General features: G+C 33.5%; 1 protein-coding gene and 2 pseudogenes across 2 annotated transcripts; 1 reads left to right on the plus strand and 2 right to left on the minus strand.

Annotated features, from left to right (window-relative positions):
- Positions 1–1,861: 1,861 nt before the first annotated feature.
- On the plus strand, positions 1,862–5,357 carry LOC149518185 (putative disease resistance protein RGA1; annotated as a pseudogene).
- Positions 5,358–8,606: 3,249 nt separating this feature from the next.
- LOC149518186 (coiled-coil domain-containing protein SCD2-like) lies at positions 8,607–10,452 on the minus strand (the record flags this gene model as incomplete). Its single annotated transcript, XM_089763440.1, has 4 exons — positions 8,607–9,438; positions 9,526–9,636; positions 9,754–9,828; positions 10,399–10,452. Coding segments are annotated over 4 exons (306 nt in total), but the record flags the coding sequence as incomplete, so codon positions are not given.
- A 4,543-nt stretch (positions 10,453–14,995) lies between these two features.
- Positions 14,996–18,712, minus strand: LOC111277067 (leucine--tRNA ligase, cytoplasmic pseudogene; annotated as a pseudogene). Its single transcript, XR_016343653.1, has 2 exons — positions 18,545–18,712; positions 14,996–18,449 (listed from the first exon to the last, which is right to left on the minus strand). The product of XR_016343653.1 is annotated as a leucine--tRNA ligase, cytoplasmic pseudogene (transcript).
- Between the last annotated feature and the right edge of the window lie 2,307 nt (positions 18,713–21,019).

The raw sequence follows: 21,019 nt of genomic DNA on the forward strand, positions 1-21,019 counted from the left end.
ATGTATTTGGTACATTGGAGCAGATTAAGTCGGCAAAATTACACGAAATGTTTCGTTATATATTAAACCTATAGGAATTGCATTTTAGCTGTATTTTTAATTCATTTAGTTTTAACCAATGCATGCAGCTCTCAAGATGGAAAATTCAGGGAAGGCGTGTTGGGTATGGAAGGCTGGCAGTAAGCATTTACTTTGTTTGATTTAGAGTCTTTTTGCTGTTGTTAAGATGCCTTCAATTAAGGACTTTATGAATATTATTGTTGTAATAAATGAATGTGATTTTAATTTGTATCAGATGTAATGTAATTAACAGTGCTATTCTGTAAGATTTTGTTGTGATATTATGTACCAGACATAATTATGTGTTTGTTGTGTTATGACTAGTTTGTTTTAAATTGCTCTTAGTTTGTCTGTATCCCATTGTGGGCTTTTTCTTGGTTTGCTTCAGATATCAAGTCTCTTGGTTTGATGTAACATTTGTTGCCTTGATGTTGCGTATTGATTGTAGTTCATGTTTATAACATTGTTTGACCCCATGTACCTAGAATATGTATTTGTTTGCGTAATCTACTTCAGCTATTCATTTCAGTGTTCTATATTCAGTTATTGTTTCCTCGGGGTGAACGATATTATCTCATTTAGAAAGCACTTATTCTAATTAAAATCAGAACTTTACTTAAAGGCTGTTGCATAACAATTTTTTTTTATGAAATTTTTCGACGTTCGATAATAATTTTGGATCGCGATTAATTCAAAATCAAACTGAATCAAATCTCGTAAGTTCTTTCAAAATTATTTTTTTATTTACAAAACTCAAAAACTAAAACTTTACTTAAAGTTAACCATTCGTGCTGCATAACAGCTTAACTATAACAATCAATGCACCCCTAAGTCGTGTGCAAAGTCTTATAAAATGTGACTTTTACTTGTTTTACACGACGGAAAAACGTGTGAAATAAAATGGATATTTATTTGAAAAATTTTTCAATTATCAGTAAATTAAATAATTTGTTGCATCAAAGTGAAACTCTATAAGGTATTCATACAACACAATACTAATGATAATAAAAATATTTTTATATATTCTTTCTTCTCTCAATTTATTTGTTTTAAAAAATTCTAATTTTTGTATTTAATATTATAATTTTAATTTTTTATAATATTGAAGTATCATACCTTTTTATTGTCAAAAAATAAATTTTAAGTATAAAGATAAAATAAAAGGTATTCAGATATTTTGAAAAATATATATTTTGAAACGACTCAAAAATGAAAAAAAAAAAGGAAGAAATATTACCTATGTAAAAATATTCAATGTAAATAAGACCCAAAATAAAAATTTACATTATACCCATATTAAATAATTGAATTAAGTTTAAGACCACACTTAAAAATTCTTAATTGCAATAAAATTAAGTTCATTACCCATATTATTTCCACCAGGTGATGCTTAAATCTAAATATGGAATCCATCAGTCGTTTAGTTTTCTATCAGTTCGGCTTTAAAAAAATTTTCAAGTAAAATGCATTTCGTTTCGTGTCCGACGATACACTCACTGATTTTTTTATTTTTTTTGCGTGTCCGTGGGTGTCCCTCGCGTTACGATAGGGTGGATGCCGTGATTCCTGGAAAGCATCCATTTTTCTTTGTGCAAACATTGAAAGCCTTTTTTTTTTTTTTTTGTTCTTTTGGTGGTGATGTAGCTGATCATCAACCAAACCACAAGTATAAAAGTACTGATGGCTGCTAAAATAAAATATTTACTCTAAACTCACTTGTTTAATTTCCCGGAAACAAACTTCAATATAAATACTATACTCAATTGTCATTTACCTTTGATTACCTCTCCAGAGTTTAATTATGGCGGAATCATTTCTGGCCATCGTTGCAGAACAGATTTTGGAAAAGATAGTATCCCTGGCTGCCAAAGAAACTCTATCGCTTTGGAATGTCAATAGTGATTTGAGAAGGCTTAAGGAAACCATGACCTACATAATGCTGTGCTGTTAGATGCCGAAAAACGGCAGCACCAGAACGACACGTTGCGCCTTAGTTTGGGGAAGCTTAGAGACGTCTTATATGATGCTGAGGATGTGCTTGATGAATTCAGGTGTGAAGCGCTGCGAAAGGAGTTGATCAATCGTGGAAGCACCACCAACAAATTGGTACGATTACCTGCTCTCTCTATTCCATTTGCATTCCCTTTGAGGATGAGTCATAAAATCAAAAAGATCAATGAAAAGCTAGATGCGATAGCTAGTGATTTCAAAAAATTTAATCTTGGACTTGAAGAGAAAGTTGAGAACCGGCGTGTTATTCTCAGGGATACCCACTGCTTTGTGATACCTTCTAATGTGATAGGTCGCAATCGAGACAAAGAAAACATCATAGATCTTTTAGTCAAGCCAATCGATACTGAAAATATCCCCGTCATCCCTATAGTTGGAATCGGAGGTTTAGGGAAGACCACGCTTGCTCAACTTGTGTACAACGATGAAAGGATCACTAGGGTCTTTCCCTTGAAAATATGGTTGTGTGTGTCAGATGAGTTTGATCTTGCTAGGTTGCTTTGTGATGTTATTTACTCCATTACGGGAGAAAGATGTAATGGTTTACCAGTTAATGCATTGCAAACTCATTTGCGAATGCTTTTAAATGGTAAAACTTTTTTACTCGTTTTAGATGATGTATGGAACGAAGATCATGTAAAATGGATGGAACTGAGAGATTTACTGATGACAATGGGTAACTTTCAACAAAGTAAAATCATTGTGACTACACGGGTTTAAAAGTTGCTTCGATAGTGGGTACTATTGCTCCGTACAACTTGAAAGGTCTTAGTCACAAAGATTGATTAGTCACAAAGATTGTCTATCTTTGTTTGTAAAATGGGCATTTAGGGAAGGAGATGAGAAAGTATATCCAAACCTTATGAGAATTGGTGATGAAATTGTGAAAAAATGCAAAGGGGTTCCATTGGCAGTGAGAACTTTAGGGAGCTAGCTCTACTGAAAACTGAGCGACATGAATGGGAATTTATAAAAGATAACGACATATGGAAACTTGATCAAAATGAAAATGACATTCTACCTATGCTGAAATTGAGTTATAATCATTTGCCATCTCATTTGCAAAGGTGCCTAACTCGTTTGTCATTGTTTCCAAAGGATACTATTTATGATACTGATTATATCGTCCAATTCTGGATGGCCATTGGACTTACTGAAAGCCCCAAGCAAAACGAAGAGTGGGAAGATGTTGGGCTACGATATTTCAAAGAATTATGGTCGAGGGGTTTTGTCCAAGATGTCGAGGTTGAATATACATATTACACATTTAAAATCCATGACCTAATACATGATCTCTTGTCAAATGTGTCTCAAGATGACTGTTTAACAATTTATCCTCATACACTAAATGCTGCTAATCATATTCGACATCTGTCATTTTCGGGTGATAATCCATTGAGAGCTCCACAGTCATTTTTGAAGAATTTAAAAGGTGTGCGGACTTTGGTGATCCTACCTTCTTCAGGAAGAAATAGGATAATTGAGGAACATTTTGTAAATGCTTCCATCTTGAATTTCAAGTTCCTGCGGCTACTTGATCTCTCCTATTCATTTTTGGAAGTATTGCCCAATTCCGTTGGCACCTTGAAGCATTTAAAATATCTTGACTTATCCAGGTGTTATAGAATGAGCAAGCTTCCTCGTTCTATCTATAAGCTTCAAAGCTTGTTGACATTAAGATTGTTGGATATTGATTGCCAATTGCAACTGCCTCGCAATTTGCAAAGTTTGGTCAATCTCAGATTCCTAGATCTAACCGGGGATACTCATGGGAAATTAACACCCACACACAATACTCACATACACAAAATAACAAGCTCAAATCAAGAATAAAAACACAAACATATTTTGTTCGACCCAAATCAAAATGGTTTACTCAAAACTCAATCAACTAACAATAAATTTTTATAACTATGAAACTTTTAGAATGAAAAAAATCTCCAAAAACTTTTTATTTGAAACTTAACCCAAAACTTAATTATACCATTTTAATAACCTACTTATTTAACTATTCTTTTGGTGTTTAACTCTCTAAAACTCTCAAACCAAAACTAAAACATTTTATTTATAAGGGTGAAATCCTTTATAATTTTATTAAGCTCTCGATATGAGATATAAGATTAACTCAAAACTGTTATAACTTTCGATGTGTAATTATAAGATTCAAAGCAAATCTAAATAGATACTACGCATATAAGTGAGATTCGACCAGGATGTTGGAGTTCTCTTCAGTTCTTGTACTGCTACGGATGTGAGTTGCAGGAATATTTGTTTGAAGGGATGCAACACCTGACATCACTTCGAAGTTTGACTATAAAATGTTGCTCTAAACTAGTCTCACTACCACGAAGTCTGAAATTTCTAACCAAGCTGGAGTGTATTACTATAGTTGAATGCCCAATAATCAATTTACGCATGGAACTGGAAGAAAGAGAAGACTGGGACCTTCACCTGTGCCTTTAGCAATTGGAAATACGAGGTGCACCAAAGTTGGAGGATCTACCGCGATTGCTTCTTGATAGATCTGCTAGCACTTTGCAACTTATAAAAATTCACCGCTGTCCCAACTTTGAGATACTACCGGAATGGCTACAAAATCTGTCATCACTTCAAAAACTTGAGATTCTTGACTGCCCAAAATTATCCTCTCTTCCGGATGGTTTGGATCGCCTCACCTTGCTCACCCAACTACAGATTCGAAAATGTCCTACGTTGAGTGAAAAATATCAACCCGAAGTGGGTGCTGGTTGGTCCAAGATGGCACACATCCAAGAGGTTCATATTTAAGATCAGAAGATTTACCAGGTATGGTTTGTGGTACTTATTAATTTCTTTATCTTTTATCTCTTCATTGCTAGTTAAAATTGACCATATAAGTTCCTCTCTACGCATGTATTATGCATACAACATTTGCAAATTTTAATGATTTGTACCTTTGGTCGCAGGTAAATTTTGAAGTCGATGCTTTGGTGAGAATAAAGGAGCGGCATGTGAGACTTCAATCCACCCATTTCCACAAGATTCATTCGAACTTAGCTTTTTTTTTTTTTTGGAACATTGCTTGGAATTACTTTGAGTTGTATTTTTAACTCATTTCATTTAGTTTTGAACTACTGCATGCAGCTCTCATGATGGATGATTGAACCAAAGCCTGTCGGTATGAAGGCTAGCGCTAGCTGGAAGCTTTTTAGTTTTTACTTTGTTTGATTTAGAGTCTTTGTGCCAATGTTTTGTTGGCTTCAATTAAGGACTTTATGGATTATGGACTTTATGGAATTATACTATAAAATGTATGGCTGCGTATGACCAGAAAAATGATTACTTGAAATGTGTATCATTTTATATGTTCCAACTAGCAAAGCAAGTTGAGAATAAGAATATGTCATCTATCTATTATCTATCATAAAATGAAACTCAACTAGAGATGCATAGTTGGGTAACACTATGGGTGGAGATTCATCATTTATTCAACCTTATGTCAATACTGATTTTTTGCAAAAAAAAAAAAAAAAATCTTGGAAGGAGAAAAAAAAAAACAGAAAGATTGAGTCTGAAAAAGAATGAACGGTGGAAAAACAAAGAAAACAACAATCAAAATTTACTAAAACTCAAATCAATCCAAAAATTCACGCATGCAGACATCACAACCTTTTCCAACACCTATAACAAGCAAATCACATTTAAAGAAAAAAACGGGGAAAAAAAGAGAACATCAGAAAAACAAATTGAGAAAAAAATTTGTTTAGGTTGTTTTAAAGTTACAATGCCCACTCGGTACCTCTCTTGAATGGTTAGGTTCTGTTTTATATATAGCTAGCTGTTTCCTTCATGTTTCCTTTCGTTTGAAATGGGCATGGCAGACAAACCAAAAATGTCGTTTTCATTAAATAAAATGATAGTGTTATTGCATCTTTCATTAAATAAAATGATAAAGTTATTACACTATCATCACTCTGTGGTCCATCTAAATCTAAGTCTAATACCATCATTGTGTTATTGCACCTTTCATTAGATGATGTACCTGCATTACTTGATGTAATCATCCTTGGAATTGACCCATTAATTGTGAGTGTTCCCATATTTTTGTAATTAGCATAAGGGAGGATGATAACTGGTTAAATCAAGGTTAATTTTTATTTAATTTAATTTCAATTCAATTTTTTAATTTTTACACTCAATTTTAATTTTATTTGACATCAAAATATTATTTTATTCAATTCGATTAATATATTTATAAATTGCAACCAATTTGTTTCGATTCAAAATTAATATAATATTTTAATTTAATATAATATTCATAAAATATTATTTCTAAATATAAATTATATCTTAGTTATATATAATATAAAATTTTTATTAAATCAATACCTTAAATTAAAATATTAAATAATTATTTTATTAATATAATATATATAACATAAAATTAAATAAATAATAAAAATATTTTTTATATACATGCATCTAGTGGAGTTGGAACAACTTAAAATCCAACTTCAACTCAAACCCAATTTAAAGAAAAAAAACAGAAAAAGGAAATCCAATCCACTTTCGATCTGATTTTTTATTTAAAAAAAATTATTTTGTTTAAAATTAATTAAAATCTCTAAGATATAAATTATTTTATCACCTAAATATAATTTTATAAAATTTCTCGATGTTAAAGTATAAGACTTATATCTTTTTATACACTCTGCTTCAGCTGTTTGTCGTGTTCTGATTCATTGATTAAACGATTATCTCATTCAAATATCTCCATTTCGCATAAATTCATCCATTATTGTCTATCGAGGAGGCCCATAAAAGGTGACTATAAGTTAAATCGCGATTTGGATTCAAAATTATCCCTAGCGTAAATGCACTTGGCATGAAAAATTGTGCAAACGCATTGAACACGCAATTGGATGTCCATCACGAAATCAACTTTTACTCGTTGAATTTTTTGGTTTTAGTGGATGAATGCTCGATTGCCTTTTTTTTTTACCTTTTTAATTGTATTGAAGAGACAAAAAAATATTTTTATAATTTAACTTTTTTATTTTATTTTTTATTTAATATAATAAAAATATTATTTGATAAATTATTATTTTTATTAATTATCAATTATTTATTAATAAATTATTATTTGACATAAATTATTTGAATAAATTTATAATTATTTATTAATTTTATAAATTTTAAATTTTTAAAATTTTTTATTATATATAATTTTTAATTTAATATCTTATATGATTTTTTATTCTCACTATAACTTAATTTATATTTAATATTTTTGTTTTATTCAAACACATATCTCACAACTATTTTTACTCTTATTATTATTATAATTATTTTTACTTTTATTAATATTTTTAATTTAATCAAAATCATCTTTATCATTCATTCAAATTAACTTTAACACAAAGAAGTAGAATAGTAATCAAAATCCTCTTATTAACTTAGCGTGAAGGAGGAAGACTTCGTCGAAATTTTTTTTTTTTTTAAATTGATTAGTTCCACAATATTAAGAAATTTGATAGAGAGAAATCTTATTAACTTGTTGGGGAGTGGATGGACCGTCAACGTCTAGTCGTTTGTGTACAGTTTTCGCCAAATGAATAAATTATTCGAAAATATATACATCTTGGAAAGCTATATATGAAGATCAATTGGCTGGCTCAAGGGCAAAGTCAATGAACTGCTCAGAGAAAAAGAGATCGTTAACCTGTCTTTTAACTTAATACCCTTCGTCTTTTCTTTGATTTCAGAGTTCAGATATGGATGAATTATTCTTATTCGAGATTGCAGAAAGTGTTTTGGAGAAGATAACTTCCCTTGCTATTGAGGAAGTTCGCTTGGCATGGTTTGTCGAAAGCCATCAGGAAAAGCTTCGGGAGACCTTGACCTTGTCAATGGAAAAGACAATATACACGTGCATGTGCAGCCGGCTAGCTTTTGTCCAGGAATTTCCTTTTTTTCATGCCTTGTGCTAGGTTTTTTTTTTTCAGTTCAATAGTTCCAGCTTTGACATTGATAGCTGAAAAGTGAGCAGATGTGTTCCATTTGCCAACCATGACTTTCGGCTATGAACTTTTCCATCACATGGTGTAACCGTTGTTGCTCCACATTAGCACAAGCACACAAAATTTGTCCCCATACTCAACGTGAACATGCATAATTTTGGAAAGGTAAATGTAGCTTCCGGTTATTTCCATGCATGAATGAAAGCCACTATATCCATCATATGTCGAACACTGTGAACTTAGTCATAGGACTTTTCCGGTTACTGCCACTCATCAAAACATTAAGAATATTGTTGCCACTTATAATCTATTATTTCGAACAAAATTAAATGTTTATATTCACTTAATATCTCCCTTAATTAGTTAGGTTCTGTTTTATTGCTGTTTCTTTGTATTTGTTTTTTAAATTTTGTTGGATATGAAGTGACAAACAAAATAATATATCATAATAAATTTACAGCAATAAATAATAATTAATAATTAATAATGTAGGAAAATAAAATACATCAAAATTTATTTAAAAACTCTTCTAATATAGAAAAAACTTTTATTATCAAATAATAAATATATAAAATTATCTTTTAGTTAAACTAAAATTAATCAACAACTAAAAAAATAATTTAAAAAATTTCACTAAATAAATGACTCAATAAATATATTTTAAATTTATTTGTAAAAAATTTTAAATTTGATTTTTATTGTTTAAAATATAAAATACAAAATCATAACTTACTCATAAAATTTTAATTAAATTAAATCAGACAACTCTCTTTTTTTTCTATTTTTTAAATTTTTTTTTCTTTTTTTTCTCGGTTTCAGCGTCACTCCACTTTTACACCTAAACAGCTCCCCTTCTTTATTATTTAAATCCTATCAAAGGTCAGATGGAATATATGGGGAAGTGGATGAATTAAAGCATGCATATCAAATGAAATCTTACATGAAGATTCCTCCTCTTTGGCTCTTTGCCCAGCAGCTAATACTATCTCAACGGGAAGAGGAGCAAATGATGACCAATATTCATGTTTTGCCCCAGCTATCTCTGCCCGAATACCTGCAAAAGGACATGTCCTTGAGAAATCTAAGCAGCTTCATACAAAATGTACAAAGACAGAATTATGGGTTTGCACATTAAAGAAACTGACTGCAGTTGCAACTGTAATTACTCTCAGGATCACCTAACCATTTATATTGGAACGCAGTGCTTTAACTTTTATGGTGATTATAGAGGCAACTGTTTATCCAATACAGCAGCATCAACTCAAAAACAATCAGGAATTTCACGTATTTAAATATCAACACTTTACCATGTTCCACACATAAAACTCCAATAACGAGCAAGCCAGCATCTCTTTAAAACAACCTCTTCCTAAGATGAAAACTGCAGATTACGTAACTATGACATAAAGGAGTAAACTGACAAAATGATTTCTGCAAGATTAGAAATAAAGTCAACCATCTCTTCCTCAGTCAGCATCATCCTTTGAGTTACTGTTTGCAGAGATTTGATTTCACACTCCGCTTCATGGAGCTTATCTAAGGCAGATGTTGCTTCATCTCTGGCAATCTAGCTCACAATTTAAGAACAGAGAAAATTAAGTTAAGCAAGAACATTTCCCCCTTTTTAAGAATGGTAAAATTCAAAAGAAAAAGCCAGAGCATACAACATAAAATTTCAAAATACCTCAGCCTCTGTCCGAAGAGAAGCAATCTGTTCGGGTATACCACCATGAGTTTGCGTTGCAGTTCTTAAAGCAGCCTGCAAGAAGAACAATGTCATATGCTACTCAGCTGCAGTTCATAAACCATGTCCAGACTAAAATGTAAAAGTAAAAGAATTAAAGTAGCACAATGATTTTTGCAAAAAGAAGTCAGTTATAAGCAACAAAGCAGGACTAGCTAGATCTACAAAAGCAATGAAACTATTGAAGGTGTTAAGCATGACCTCTGGCAATCCTTCCTACAGATCTAAAGCAAACACCTACTTCTGTGCTTAGTGTCTATTGACTGTTGAGACGGCATTTATTTTTACATATCAGATTCTCATTTTAAAATTTATGCTAGAAATTTCATGCACATGCCTGCTTCAGGTGTATATAATAAACCTCTCTATGCATGAAATCAGTACCATCTCACAAAGAGAGATGCATAAAAAGATGCAGAAATAAGCATAAATAAACTCAGTAAACACAAACTTACAAGACAAAAGAATGTCTTTTAAGGCTCATAGTTATCGAGTATTATGTAATTTTCCATGCATAATGAGACTGATAACACATGCAGATTAGTTTGAGACAAGAAAAGAGTGGCACTCTTTAGAAGTACAAACCTCCCTTTCCTGCAGGGCTGCCTCCTTTCTGAAGAGGAAGACAAATAGCGGATAAGAAAAAGGAAAAATAAATCACAATATAACATTAAATTCTTGTAAGCCATGAAACTTGCCTGCTTAAAAGACGTGCTTCTAAAGTTACACCTTCTCCAAGATTAGCAATCTATATAGAACATGTTATGAATCAAGTAAACAAATACATAATTTTGCTTGCTGGAGCGGTATAAAGTTCATTTACATTTATCTTGTTTAGTTTTCTTTAAACTGAGAAAAGTTCACCTGTTTCTCAAGCTGCTGAGCTCTTGCTTCTGCTTCCTCACACCTCTCCTCTGCAAGTTGGAGCTGGGAAGGCAAATATCATGATGGAGCACCAAAAATAACAGTATAAGACTATTATTAACATTTTCCGTAGGCCAAAGCACTTAGTTGGCTAACCTAATTACATCAGAGTTTTTGGGAGAAAATGGTGTTGCAAAAGTTATCTCCAAATGCCAGTATTCAGATAGATTATGCCCGTTCATTTGAAGATAACTGTTGCAACAATTTAGGATATTGGCTCAGTGCTTGAAGATGATGGAGAGCCAAATTGATGTGCATGAATACAATATCATTTTCCAAATAAAACTTTTCATACAACTTTACTAGATACAACAATAGAACAAGTTACATAACAAAGAAGAAAAAAGTTGCTGGAATCACCTTTTCAATTAAACTTTCATTTTCATCCTGTAGCATATCAAGCTGCCATGAAATTCACACCACATTACTGGAAGATAAAAATAAACATTTTGCTAAGCTTCTTCATGTGTTTGATCACATAGACTGAAATTTGAAGTGTTCAGACTTGAACAAATTAATAAGGTTTTTGAAAAAGAAGATATGATGACCTATACACCTGCTTTCAAATAATTCCTTAGAAACAAAAAAGAAAAAAATAAAATTGCAACTAATATATGCTAGAAGGAAACACATATTTAGCTTAACGTAACTGTACCTCATCTTGTAAAGCAGAAGTAGACTGCTTTCTTCCCCTATCTTTCAAGCTGCTCATACTCCCAAAATCTGAAGACAATCTGCTTACACTATAAATTTTAGAGCACTATAGATGAAACAAAGAAAGAACCTAAACCAGTGCAATGGGCATTTTACATGATCCCAGGATCTTGAGACCCTAACATTATTAATTGAGAAAAACGCATGATGGTGATGGGCTTAAATACTTCCAGGGGAGGGCATTATGCATTCTTGAATACTGGAAGAGCAGCAACAAAGCCTTTCTTACTGTAGAGATGAAAACATAAGGACCCGAATTACTCATATATATCTATTATCTTGTGACTATGTTATATAAGAATGTTCCTAATGTTGTTTAAATTTATGACACTCAATCGCTTCTAAATCACGAATCAGAGAAGTTGCTCCATTTGATGGCAGATTTCCTCATTCTCTTTCTAATATATCTAAAACTTCAAAGACCAAGTTAAAAGGGAAAATTCACATTATATGTATAAAACTAACAAAAAAAAATAAGGGTGACGAAAGAAAAAAGTTGGAGGGGATTACGATATGGATGATAACTTCATCCTTCAAACTGAAATCACACCAGCTTAGAGCTATGATATACCGTTTATCTCTCCGATTATCAGTTGAAGCCTCTGTTGAACTAACAGATGAGGTTGGCTTCAGTGGCATAGGCACTGTATGAGGTATCACAGGAACTGCCTTGACTCCTAAATGTTGGCGACCTGATGCTGTGGAACGAGCAGATAAAGGTTGCTCTATGGATCTGGTTAATGGAGATAACCGGCCAGCAGTTGGCTGTTCTGCAGAACTCTACAGAGATGGTTGTCCGCCTGAAATGGAATAAGGAGACATGGGTTGCTCCACAGAGCTGATAGAGTGAGATGGTTGGCCACTTGAATAAGATGATAATGGTTGCTCCATATTGTTGACAGATAGAGAGGTTTGACTGCCTGGTGTGGAACGTGTAGATGGTGGTTGATCCTGATTGATATGAACTGACTAATAGCAAATTTAAAGTTACAAGTAAGAATTACATTCATAAGTAATATAAGCATTAAACAAACAAAAAATTTAGATAACTGAGCATACTCAGTTAACAGACAAATTACCGAGGGAGAAGATGAACGTATTGCTTTTCCACAAGCAAGTCCAATGGTTGCTGTGCCACTCGCTGAACTATTATTATTTGCAAGGTCATCCACATCATTGTCCTCATCACCTGGTTGCTGTGCTACTTGTTGCACAGGCCTTTGAGCCATAGTTTTGGCCTGTGTTTACGAATGGAAGTCCATATAAGAATGCATTTCTCAGTAGCATAAAACTCCAGCATTAACCGTAAATCTTTTCCTTAAACTCACATCATAACTTGTCTGCTCAAGCTCATACTTCTTCTCTCACATTAGCATGACAAGCAAGAAATTAGCTAAAACAAATTCATAATAGGAAATCACATAATTACCATAGAAGGGCGTGACTGCATTGCCCTACCACGAGCAATACCAATGCTTGCTCTGCCACTAACTAAAAGGTCATCCTCATCATCGCCCTTATCAGATGCTTTCCGTGTAGTAACTTGTGGCAGCCGCTTCTGTGTTATGTTTTTAGTCTGCAAAATTATACAGTGCTAGTCCACTGAGAACATATTTGTTGGTAGCATCAGGCTTTTGCATGTAATGTGTAAGTCACAGAAGTTACAAACTAACGATTAGACATCTATGAATTATCTTATTCAACAAATTCCTTTGCAACTTAATTGAGTCATGATCATAGCTAAGCAAAGTGTCTTTTAACTTGCCTAATTCAACTCACTCTTTTTTCTCTTACCTCTCACTTAACTAACATAGCATAGGTCAACCTAAACCAAATTCCTAGTATTAGATAATTCGATATAATTACCATAGGAGAGCGTGACTGCATTGCTCTTCCACCACCAAGCCCTATACTTGGCGTGCCAGTCACTAAAATGTCATCCTCATCATTGTCCTCATCAGCTAGTTGTTGTGTCATTGCCTGCGGAACTCGCCTTTGAGCCATGTTTTTGTTCTGGATTTTACAAAGTTAAACCCAGGTGGTAAGAAGTAAGAATTATTTATTTCCAATGCCAAGCTCTTGCATAGCCAAATAGTGTTGAAAATGCCCATTAAAAAAAAGTGCCTATGACAGAACTGATAATGGGGTAAGTTTAAAAAAAACATATAAAGATATTTTAATTCATTGTTTTACTTCTTAAACAGTTCATTATTCATACTGATATGAAACTTTAATCTTAAAATTAATGTAAAAATTGTCAAAACCATCATATTTCGAACACATACTTGTATCCGACACCCTACCCCTAAGATCACGTAACATTAAATTATCATAGGAGAACAAGCACGAATTGCTCTTCCACCAACGAGTCCAATACCTCCCGTGCCATTAATGTTATTATAATCAAGCTGGTCATCATCATCATCATCACCCTCCACGTTTTGCTGGTGTACCATTTGAAGTGAAAAATAGTAAACCAAAGGATCCGATAATTAAGGCAAGAAAAGAGGAAGTTTTAACGGTCCATTATTTTTTCTTTTTCTAGAACTGAAAGATTTTCTTTTACATGTCAAATACGTCCCTGTGGGGTGAATGTCTAATTTCATTATATTGAGGAATATTTTTGCAATTACCTAAAGTAGTAGGGTTATACGCTTGTACTTACTCGTTCAATAAACACTTTTTTAATCACTATAGCAATTGAAAGTGCATTTTTTTTTTCATTTAACAACTTTATTTTTTCATATTTGATACTCCTTCTGTTTCATATTTTATGTTCTTATTTGTTTTTTGGAATTAAAAAAAGAGAGAGATTTAACATGCATTATTAACTTTAATTTTTTGTAAAATATATAATTCCTAGTTTTTAATATCAAAAAATAAAAAATTATGAAAAAAAAAGTTTGGAATATAAAAAAATTAAGAATTTTAGGTTTTTAAAAAAATATATAATTTTGAAAAAAAAAATGAGATTGAAAGAGTAATGACAATACAATAGAATTCTTTTAATTCTTCTAAAAAAAAATGAAATTCTTATAAAACCTTTTGTAGTGGTAGAAATGTTTAAGAAAAAATCATTTGTCTTAAGCTATGTTTTCCATGCACTACCATGTTAAATTCAAATGGTAACAAAACAAGAATTTTTTTACTAAATTTTTTTTATTAATGTTTTATTTGGATGACCAATAGAAAACGATTCCTACCACATCATCATTAGAAACCGGATTGCGACAATGCAAGCACTGATCACTCAGTAAACTGAACTGGAAACCTGTTCTTTTTCTTGCTTTTGAAACACCATTGGTGTTTTTTCGTACAATTGGGAGCGATTAACAGTAAGAACCAGGTCAATAATGTTGGAATTTAAAAAAACAAATAGGAATGAATAAGCAAAACTGATAGAAGAAAATATCAAAAGAAAAAAAAAGTCTTTGACTTTAAATGCAAAACAAAATAGGAAAAACACATAGGTTAGCAAAGACATGTCACAACAGCATTTTGATGCAATATTTCTGGAAGACAGCAATAAAATGTTTTACCTGCATACAGTAATAAACTCAATTTTTATTTAAGCATAAGTGACCATTCGCTGTTCAACACCCAATTAAACACAGATGCAGAGAGAAAACACCAATTTAGAACGCCTGATACCAAATAGTCCAACAAAAAAACATTTCCTCGACGTAACATAGCATGCTAAAATGACAAAGTTCCTTCACCTTGACAGGAAGATGGCAGTCGGATTTCCAGGGGATGGAGGATTCTGCTTTAGCAGGGATGCATGAGGACCAGCTTGAACATAAGCATCAGGATCAGTGGCCGACAAGACTTCTACCTCTTCAAGACCAAGTTGTCTTTTGATCAAGTCCAAGTTCTCCTTAAGGACCTGAATCTCTCCAAAGGGCAGCTTCAAATCCAGGACTTGGGCACCAATTTTAATAGCCTCATCCTTCTTGAACGTCAAGAATGGCATACAACGTTTCTGGATCTGTTTAAAGTCTGCTGCCTGACCAACAGTGCTCTCCTGCAATGCGTTCATTATCTCCCCGTCTGATGCAAAAGTATGGGTCTTATTGTCGAACTTGCTTTGGAGAATCTGCAAACACTCCGCTTGCCATCCTTCAAATTGCTCATTCACAAAGATTAGGCCTTTTAACTTGTCCTCAGTTAGCGATGTAACAGGAGCACCTTTCTTATTAGCTTTCTTTGATCCCAAAATCTGCTTCTGGAGCAGCTTTCTCATCAACACAATGGAATCTTGCAAATACTTATCGGCACTCTTGAGTTGCAGATCTGGAGAATCTGCTGTGGGCCAGCCTGCTTTCACCACAAAGCCATCCTTCTTCAAAAGTTCTCTCCAAACAAACTCCGCATAGTGAGGGCAGATTGGAGTGATCAGCCTAGTCTGCACATCCATAAACCGCCATACAAGGTCACGGTTCATGCCCCCACTGCCACAAGAGAACCTATACTCATCCCTGGCAGCTTGAAGATCATAAAAGCCAGTCTTGAGAGCCTCCCGAAACATGTAATCCCTATAATTCTGCTCAGTCATTTTGACAGCAATGTTTATCTCATTTTCAAACACCCGATCAGCATAGGTAGATGGGGGACCTGTCCTCAAAGACGATTCTGCAGCCAGAATCTCTTCCATCCATGCAATCTCTTTCGTAAGCCGTAAGATTGCAGCATTGGCAGTCTCAAACAAAAAGTTTGCATCATCTACACCATCCCCAGCATCAGCCAGAGAGAATCTTGTAGCATCAGCAGAGAATTCCTCAATTGCCTGATGCAGTGTCCTGAAATTTCCAGTAGACTTGGACATCTTCTCTGAATTAAGCATAATATGTCCATTGCACCTGAATCCACAAGGCCAGTGATCCTTGGACATGATTGCCGTGTGATTGTAGATGCAAAATGTTAAATGGTTCTGGATAAGGTCTTTTCCAGAAACTCTAAGATCAAATGGATACCAGTACTCAAACTCCTGCTTCATCTTGTTAAGAACAGAGGATGGGATATCAGAAGATTTGGGATACTGACCACCACAGAAGAGAAATTCCCAGACCTCATCAGTCATCTGGGCAGGTTTAACCAGATCAGCACTTTTTCCGTACATGTCCCCATTTTGTAAAAGATGAGCAACTGTGTAATAAGCCATGTAAATGGTTGAGTCGGATAATGACTCAACAAGGAATTCTGCATCCCAAGGAATGCGAGTCCCAAGCCCAAAGGATCGTGAGCAAGCCCATTGGTTCAGCCATCCTAAAGTATGTTCAAAGCCATGTCGTGTCTCATCAGAGTATAGATTCATGTTGGATAAGCACTCCTCAGCTAGTTGTTTCCATTCCGGTTCACCATATGTGATGTACCATTGATCTGTAAGAGCCACAACACACTCATCACCAGACCTTGACATAACCTTCTTCTCAGGCTCACTATAAATTATTGCCTGGCCCGTCTCAATCAGTTTGGTCCTTATCAGTGCCTTAGCTTCATGGACTCTTCTTCCTGCATACTCTCCAACAGTCATGGTTCCCTCTGTAAAACCTCTCAAGTACACCAACCTCTTCGCCTCAGCAAGCTTTTCTTTCTCATTCTGACTTTCGATTTTCAGATCCACACAAACTTTTTCAGCTGCCCTGTCTCCAAATTCTGGAATGTCAATGATGGGTATAATCTCAAATGGCAATACCCATTCATCCTTCACCCCAAACTTTTCCCGAAAAGCGGGTTTTGCTTTCAAATCATGTAAGGCCATATAATCATCAGGAGCATCGCTGGGAACACTGGTCACGATCCCTGTACCTTTGTCCGTTAGAATTGTCATCATTGGAAGAGCATATATGATCTCATTAAATGAGAGAGGAGATTTTACAGGAAGACCAATCAGATCATAACCAGTCAGTTCAACCAAGCAAGTAGGTTTTTCAGGGATGCGGGAGAGCTTCTGATAAGCAAGGTTGAGTGCTGCTCTCTCAGTCAGAATAAATATCTCAGTTTCATTGATTTCAAAGGCTCCGTATTTCCCATTAGGCAAAACCCAGCAGTTTGTTTGCCCATACATGGTCTCAGGCCTCAATGTTGCAGCAGCCAAAAACACTTTTTTCCCTTCCAAAACACGCATTTTAGCTGGAAAAGGTGGCACCACTTCCATTTTAATAATAGTATACTCTTGAGGCTGAACTCCTTCACCAGTTGCCCTATCATGATCAGCACATGGCTGACCATCCAATGGAGAATATATAGTATACCTCATATCTTTAACAATCTTACCCATCGATTTCAACTTCCTCATCTGCCACTTAACAAACGAATCAAAAAACGGATTCATATCTGTGGTCACAAATGACCTTCTCCAATCACAACCTAATCCAAAAGCCTTGAGGTCTTGAACAGCCAATGGCGGAAAGAACTTCAACCATTCAGACGGGTTCTGAAACTTTGATATCTCACTATCTGAAAGTCCAAAACTCCTCATAATTTCCCACTGAAACATCTGTCCGCTAGATTTAGATGCCGCCTTAGACTTTTTACCTTTAAACTTATCAGGCGCCACATTGGCATCTTCATTTGGGTCAGATTCTTCTGTTGGGTTAGGTTCCTCATCTACTACCTCATGAGGAAAAATGGGTGGATCACCAAATTGTTTGATTTCCCTAGCAAGTTTATCAGCTGAAGCCTTGATTGGCATACCGGTACAGTGAAAAGCAAAAGGCAATAACACATTGGCACCTCTTAATCTATGATAAGCAGCAGCAAACTCGAGTTTCGAAAGCGAAAAGGCATGGCCCAGATGTAAAAGACCATTCATATAAGGAAAAGGAAAGTTCCCAAAGAATTTTTCACCTGGTTGAGGTGGTTTTTCATTGGGTTCAGCTTTAAACACATCTTTTTCTTCCCACCAAACTCTAACCTTTGACTCGATTTCCAGGAGTTTGTCTCTCCTGGCATAGCTCTTGCCTCCCTCTGTTGCCATCTCGTGAAACCGATGAAAACTGTTCAAAACCAAAACAAAATAAAATTCATGAAAATGAAACAGAAAGAAAACCAAAAAAAAAAAAAATGGAAGAATCTTTGGAAAAGAAAGTGCCTGAGTTTATTGAGGAAGATGGTGTTGTGCCTACGAAGAATCTTTGCTGAGTTGCGACGGATACAGAGCAAATGGGTGGAGATGAAGGAGGATAAAGAGAAAAGAGAGAGACTGCGTTGAGTTTCAGTTCCAGTTACAGGGCTAGATTCTCATTGTTTGTTTTTACAGGTTTTTGGAGTTTTAATGATTATTAATTTTAAATTAAAAATGCCTGCCCCAACTTTTTAACAGATAGAAAAAGTGGTATTAGAGTAAGGGTTATTTTGAAATATTGATACAAAAGTAACAAATGATAAAAATAAATTTTATTTGAGATCATGGAGACTGATACAGATTCTATGATAAAATTAATAGCATTAAATTATTTAACTTGAAAGCCTATAATGAAAAATTATTTATACTGCAAAGATTTATATGAGATAATATTAGGTTATTCGACTAAACCAGCAGATATGAAAAATGAAAGCTGAAAGAAGCCATATAAAAAGACACTAGCTACAATCAAAAAATAGATTGATATCAACGTGTTCCATCATGTAGCATAAAAAATAGATGTTTACACTATTTGAAAAAAATTGACATTATATGAAAGAAAAATAAGTATGAATAAAGTTATACTTATTAAAAAACTAGTAACTTTACAGTACATGGATGAATGATCGATTACAGAGCACTTGAGTAATTTTCAAGATATATTTAATTGGATGACTAATATGAAGCTTAAGATAAATGATGAAATGAATGTGTTATTTTTTTTAGGTTTATTGCTAGATAGCTAAAATACTGTAGTTGTGACTGTTCTTAATCTAGCTTCTGATTACAATGTAATATTAAAGATGATAAAAGACAGTATGCTTAATGAAGAAGTAAGGTAAAAAGATTTAGACCCTGAGAATCATGCTCATGTCACAAAGAACAAGGGTAGAAACATTAACAAAAGTCAAAACTTAAAAGGTCATAATAAATCTAAACATAAATCCAAGTTCAGAGATAAAGTGAAGTGCTTTCATTATAGTAAAACAGGCCATATAAAGTAATACTACAAAATCTTAAAGCAAGAGTGAAAAGATCAGAAAGATATGAGTTCAGATTATGACAATATTACATTAGCGAATTCAAATAATGATTCAGTTACTTTAATTTGTACACATAATAATTATAATCGTGTTGGTGATCCTAACATTAAGTGAATAGTTAACATAAGAGCGACACATCATTGTGTTCCTAAGAAAAAGTTATTTATAACTTACAAAGCATAAGACTTTGGTTACACCAAGATGAAAAACAAGAGTGTATCACAGATTATTATAATTAGTGATATTATTATATAAATTAGTACAGGCTACACATTAACTTTAAGGGATGTCAGACACATTTTAGATATAAAAATGAACTTGCTTGTTATTAATGTCATTGATAAGGAACGTTATTAGAGTTAACAAAAGAATGGACAGTGGAGCTTCTTAAAAGATCTATGGTAGTTGCAAGAAAAAAATTATGCTACACAATATACAAGATATAGATGCAATTGAAAGGCAACTAGATAAATGCCATTAAGAATGATACTTCAACAAACTTGTGACACAAGAGGCTAGCACACATGAGCAAGAAGGGGTTATAGCTGTTCGAAAGGCAGTCATTTATTATCTTAACCAAAAGCATGTCTCTCGATTTATATGATCATTATCTATTTGTCAAGTATTGTAGAATTTTTTTTTCATAAGAGTTCTCAAAGAAAAGAAAATATATTAGAATTGATTCATTCTGACATATATAGTCCCATCGAGGTTGAGTCATTGGGTGATAATAGGTATTTTGTTACTTTTATTTATGATGCTTAATGCAAGACTTAAATGTATATGTTGAAAAATAAAAATTAGGTATTGTAGTATTTTTAAAAATTTCATACTATGGTTAAAAGGATGATAAAGATGCCTTTGAAGTATATTTAAACTGATAATGGTGAGAAATACACATCCAAAAACTTTGAAAAGTATTGTTCAAAGTATGGGATCAAATATGAAATGACAGAACCTGAAACACCATAGCATAATGGTATAGCTAAAAGGATAAACTACATCATTATAGAAAAAGTCAAATATATGTTAAGAATAACAAAATTACCAAAGTCATTTTGAGGTGAAACAACCAATACAACTTATTATTTTCTTAACAGATCACCATCAGTTCTTTTGGGCTTTGATATTTTAAAAAAATATATGGATAGGAAAAACTGCTTCATGTTCTTACTTAAAAGTTTTTAGGTGTAAAGCATTTATACATGTGCTAAAAAAATAGAGGTCAAAGTTTGACAATAAAAACACGTAGTGTATGTTTGTAAGATATGGTGATAAAAAATTTAGCTACAAAGTATGGATCCAATGAAGATAAAGATAGTCAAAAGTAAAGATGTGATCTCTCATAAAAGAAATTATAGTAGATCTTGAGAAAAATAAAAAGACTACTCAAGTTATT

This window comes from Durio zibethinus, chromosome 7, assembly GCF_047325235.1.
Source record: "Durio zibethinus cultivar Kanyao isolate XHJ-2024 chromosome 7, ASM4732523v1, whole genome shotgun sequence".
NCBI classification, from domain to species: domain Eukaryota; kingdom Viridiplantae; phylum Streptophyta; class Magnoliopsida; order Malvales; family Malvaceae; genus Durio; species Durio zibethinus.